This window comes from Ruditapes philippinarum, unplaced genomic scaffold (genome assembly GCF_026571515.1).
Source record: "Ruditapes philippinarum isolate M1 unplaced genomic scaffold, ASM2657151v2 ctg11776_1_1_1_1, whole genome shotgun sequence".
NCBI lineage: Eukaryota > Metazoa > Mollusca > Bivalvia > Venerida > Veneridae > Ruditapes > Ruditapes philippinarum.
The window spans coordinates 1,306-7,129 of NW_026855963.1; the positions used below are offsets into that span (position 1 = coordinate 1,306).

Here is a 5,824-nt window from a genome sequence, read left to right on the forward strand (position 1 = left end):
CTTCTTTTAGCACTCTCATTCCATGTGGCTTAGTGTTTTTAAATGCAGTATGTACAACATGTTAGTGTCATATATAAAATAAACAATTAAATTATGTCAATATCTTCTTTATGTAACAAATGTGATAGAGATGACAATTAATTGAATATAGAAATATACTTGTATCATAATCAGAAATTGAAGATGATGCTTAACAGTCATTTCTTTATAAAAAGTTTTGGTTCTTTATAAAAGTTCTGATAAAAGGAACTAATTTGTTATTGTAAGGAACATTCCAATTGTTGGAACTTACTGTGGAAACCTAATTGCTTTCCTCACTGTTACAAAGGATAAACCACCATTTGAAACTTTAGATGAAATGGCTGATCTAAAAGGAGATTATAAATGGGGTTTACAAGAAGGAACAAACTGGGAACATATTTTCAAAGTATATAACTTTTTAAGTAGCCTCTTTTAATTGCTGCGATAATGTGCAGTTTTCATTAAGAATTGTTTTTATGTCGTTTGTACTTAAGTCTGGTCAATTATTTACTATGAAGCTGATACGGTGGACGCTGCTTTTCTTAAACATGTAATTCGCCATTTCAATATTATATTTTAAACAGACACTACTAAACAATTATGTGGGAGTTTTCAACTTAACTTGATGAGAAAGGTACATTCGTGCTGTTCTTAATTTTATTTCAAGAACATGCAAGCATATTTCCTTAAAAATGTTAATCGTCATTTCAATTTTATATTTTAAACAGACACTAATAAAAAATTGTGTGGGAGTTTTCTACTTAACTTGATGAGAAAGGTGCATTCGTGCTGTTCTTAATTTTATTTCGAGCACATGCAAGCATATTGGTAGAACTATTTACATTTGTTATAAGTATAGAAAGTTGTTTTATACAAATGTAAATATTACCGCTGAATTGGATATAGCAAACTTAAATTCCAAAATAATTTCATAGAACCGTTTTATCTTATCAAGTTAGTCTTTATCATGAGCTGTGCAATGAGTAGAATTAAATATTTATTTTCAGAATATCGTATAACTCAAAATGCAACATCAGCATATTTGTTTATACGAGTAATATAAATCCAACTTTCATTGTCAAACTTTATACTATAGAAAAGCGGCACGTGATGCATTTATTTAAATAAAATAACAGTCAACTTTTAGGATGAGAAGTTGCAATATTTCAGATTTCCCTTATTTGTTGACACTGGCTGTAATATATCAGTTAATGAGTTTATCTATTGTTTCATAGACATCAAAAAATAAAGAGTTTAGACGTATTGGTGATGCTCTAATGGATTTCAATGAGACTGACCCTTCTGTCTTCGCAAAAGATTTTAAAACTCAACTGGCTAAAGTAAAAAAGGGGAACTATGGCTGGATAGGTAGTTTAAATTTTCTTATAGTTTAAACTATTTTTTGAAAGGTTCAAATTAATATGATCTTTCAATTATCTTTTGATTAAAGTTATGAGTATTATTCTATATGTGGTTTCAAAATCCAAAATTATACTTGGAAGTAGTAAAGTAAATTTATTTACAAGTATATTTTCAAGTATACTGATTTACAAAATAATCTGATGTATTTGTTTATATTATACCGTTACAAGTAACTAAACTTGTAACGCAATCTTTTAATAAGGGATTACAATTGAAAACTGTTTTATTCTTTTAAAAAGCTACTTGTTAAGTTTTGATAACATAAAAGTATACGTTTATTTGATTATTGATACCCAGGGGACACTGTTGTCATGGAAGTTGAGATGGCGAAAGACTGTGAGCTGATGATGATCAAAGAAAAGTTTTTACCCCTGAAATATGCGTTTGGGTTCACGAACAATTCACCACATGTTCAAATATTTACAAAACAGTAAATTCTATTTAATTCTTTTTACAATTTTGATTTCAGGTTTTATTTAATTTAATATACAAAACTGAAATTAACCTTATAGTAAAGGTAGAGTTTTTGCAATGATACAGATTAGGCGATCATTTTAATGGCATCGTGCTAAATACATCTGCAACGTAAAATAGTCATGGCATCATTAATGTCGGTGACAATACATCTTTTAGAATTATAGATGATCATTTTTTTGTATTAAATCTTTTCTGAATTGAATACTCTGAAACCAAAATTTTTGTAAAACTACGTGATTAACAATTTTTTATCAAACTTGATGTCCGTAAACCTTTTTCCTTACGTCGGGTAATTCATGCATGTAAGGTTTTATTCTCACAGTGTTACACTAATTGATATACATTTGTATATTGTTCGAAAGTTTACAATGTCATAATAGTAACATCATGGGAAAAGTGTGTAAACGTTTCATTCTTGTATGACAATTGCACGATTGTGTTCATTTACAGAATTCTTTCGATTCACGAATCTGGGCTTTTACAAGTTTGGAAAAGAAGGTGGTGGCCAAAGTCTATGGAAATTTGTGCAGGAACAATAATTGCAGAAGCAAAACCTATTTCTATAATTGACGTTCAAAGTGCATTCTATGTGGCTGCAGGCGGAGGTTTTATAGGATTCTGTGCTTTCCTTATTGAAGTATGCGTCGGCTGGTTGAAACAAAAACGAAAGGGAAGACTCTCGCAAGGAAATAGGCCAGGGGTCCATGTCAATGGTATCGTACTGAATAATAATGCAACATGAAACATACATAATAGCATAGTTGCTACCGGAGGGAATTCATCGTTTACAATTTCTGATGACCAGTCAGTGTTTTTCAGTATAATCAAGTTTTCTTTCGATCAAACAATGAGTACAGGAATTTCAGGTCGCAGCGTTTCGTGTTGTTTCATAAGCTGAACAAACCTCCTTGTTCAAACAAAACCCAATTGTTGGACTTAGTACAAAATGTAGAGACCATGGCATCTATGAGACACTTATATCTTACACTCACATTTTCTACGTCATTGATATATTTGTATTAATTCCTCTTGTGATATTGTGTATTTTTTCATTTTTTAATACTTTGATATTATAATAGTCAATTATAAACATTAATTGCTGTTCACTTTAAAAAAAAGACATCTGGAAATATACGTCGATTAGGTTGCTAAACCTTCCTTCCTTACTGGTGATATTTTATCTTTTTATAATTTTAGTTATAATAAAATAATTTTGTTACTCTAATTGTCTCTGTTTTTAACAAGAGCGACCAGTGATCACATGTGTCGCCAATTTACAGTTTTAATTTAAGTGTGCTTGACCAGATTGTTCCCTATATCGGTATGTCGCGGCTACTGTGTAGTATGTTGCAACTACTAAGATACAGGAGACACGCAAATCATTAACAGGCCAAAGCGCGTTTTTAAAAAATTATAACTCGGCTAAAAATCATTCAATTGCAGAACCCATTAAGTATGCGCAAGTACTTGAGGTACGGATCAATCGTGTAAAGTTTCACAAAAATGCGTAAGTAGTATATGAGAAGTATTGCGGACATAACCTTAAGAAACAAAAAAGGGCCATAACTCTGACAAAATCATTGAACTAGAAAAGGCCAACCAGATATGGTTCTGATAACTCCTGTAAAGTTTTTAAAGTAAAAATTGCACCGGTAGTTTTTGAGGAGACACAAAAAAGGTATATATTTTTATCAATTAGTACATACTTACACAACATGATCATTATTAGTAACATAGATCAATTTGTCTAGTAAGCTCTTAAATTTTTTTTAATTTTCATTAAAAAAGACAACTAAATGCAGTGTATTGCTAAACTGTGAAAAGATAAAATAATTTAATCAAACATCAAAAAATGTCTAAGGTAGGTAAAACGTTAAAACAATTTATCAGGAATCAGTATGAGTTTTCTCCCTTCGTTAATATCACAACATGACTGTATTTAGAAACTTATACAAAAGAATCCTAACATCATATTGATGATAATGAATATAAATAATGATAATTAAAACTTCTTCTAAAAAAGCTGATGGTGCAATTTCGTTTGAACTTTACAGGAATGATCAGCACCATATCTGGTTGGCCTTTTTCTGGACAGACAGACGGCGGACAAGTGATCCCTCTATGTCGCAATTACTCTGTAGCAGGCGACACAAAAAGAAAGGTATATCAAATCTTTATCATCAATAAATTAATAATTAATTTTAATAAATTATATAATTATAATGAAAGAAGCTTTTGTTCCAGAAAATCATTTTGTGTATCGGCTTTTCTGTTGAAATGCCGTATTTTGTTGGTAAGATCTTGCAAAGTTTCATTACCTCTTTGTGTTATTTTCACATTTCTACGCAACGAAAACTGTTTGAAACGATTATCTATAATTTTGAAATTTATAGTTATATCAAGACTGACATTACAACAATAATGCTAATACTCTGATTGCGACTCTCTTCAAAGTCCTCGTCTTAAATAATCTAATTTATATTTACAGTGCTAAATTATTTCATCAAGCAAAGTGACATTTGAGTACCTAACAATAAGTATATTACGATTGTTAATACATAAATCAGAATGATAATTTTTAAAGACATAAAAATATAAATGATGACAATGACGTTTCATAGCACATCGTGTAAGAACATAAATGTCCTAGTTGAACGATTTTGAATTGAATAGTTTCACTTTTTTTAAGAAAGACGTTGGCTTAAGCTCAAAATATGATAAACAAGATCAACAAGGAAAGGTGGCGTTCAATGAACGCAACAGACTGGACATGGAGGGGGACACCAACACTGAACGCTGAACAATCCTTTGAGGATGAAAATATAACAACATGGTGTAAGCGACTAACGAACATGCAATATTTTCATCTTTCGTCTAGATTTGCGATCTTTACACTTTCTATTTAAACAGGGCCCATTTAGTAAACACACAAAAAAATTGTTTTGAAACACCTGTTTATTAATTATTCAAACTGATCATTTATAAAACCAAATTACTGAAAGTAGATAATGAATTGTCTTATTATTTTAAGAATTTTAACAGTTTCCATGTCAAATAAATTTGATTTATTTTCTACAATATCATACTTTGCTGCAGAAGAAATGAATGAATGAATGAATGTTATAATTGATTTATTGATTGATTTATTGAATGAATGAATTTAATAATTGATGTATGTATGTATGTATGTATGTATGTATGTATGTATGATGCCTGCGTGCTTGCGTGCGTGTTTATGTATGTGTGTATGTATGTATGTATGTATGTATGTATGTATGTATGTATGAATGAATGAATGAATGAATGAATGAATGAATGAATGATTTCATCATTGTTGTTTTCGATGATGATAATTTGTTGATTTCGATGATGATAATGTGTTGTTGTCGATGATGATAATTATTTGATGATGTCAGTAATAATCTAAAAAAAGGATTATAGAATTTTAGATTTTACTATCAAGTTTGTTTGTTTGTTTCATTTTACGCTTTTTTCCAACAGTATTTCAGTCATATAGGCGGGTAGTTTCCTAACCATCGTTCCTGGAGAGTTACACCAGTACTAGACTACCTTCCTCCGCGCTTAACTACCAAAGCATCTCCCGGGGATCGAACCCACGCCAGAGAGGTAACTGGATTAGAAGTCATCGACTCTAACCCCTCGAGCACGGAGGCTGTGTTTTACTATCAAACCAAAAATAAAACATTGCCCCTTTACAAGACAAGCGGTTATTTATTAAAGTTCATCAACCATGCTTTTCTATCGATACTTTTGAAGTTAATTAGAGAGTTTAATGAAAATGCCAATCTCCCGGAACAAGAGCAATGTGAAATTGCCTTAATATGTCAATCATGTGAATGATTGCAAAAACAGATTTGCTAATTAAAAGTACATTCAAATAAAC

The 5,824-nt window shown here is 30.7% G+C and overlaps 1 protein-coding gene across 1 annotated transcript; it reads left to right on the forward strand.

The window, feature by feature from the left end:
* Positions 1-282: 282 nt before the first annotated feature.
* LOC132744971 (glutamate receptor 3-like) lies at positions 283-3,162 on the forward strand (the record flags this gene model as incomplete). The annotated part of the gene is given in 4 exon segments (XM_060733791.1): positions 283-427; positions 1,257-1,389; positions 1,741-1,873; positions 2,371-3,162. Coding segments are annotated over 4 exon segments (703 nt in total), but the record flags the coding sequence as incomplete, so codon positions are not given.
* Between the last annotated feature and the right edge of the window lie 2,662 nt (positions 3,163-5,824).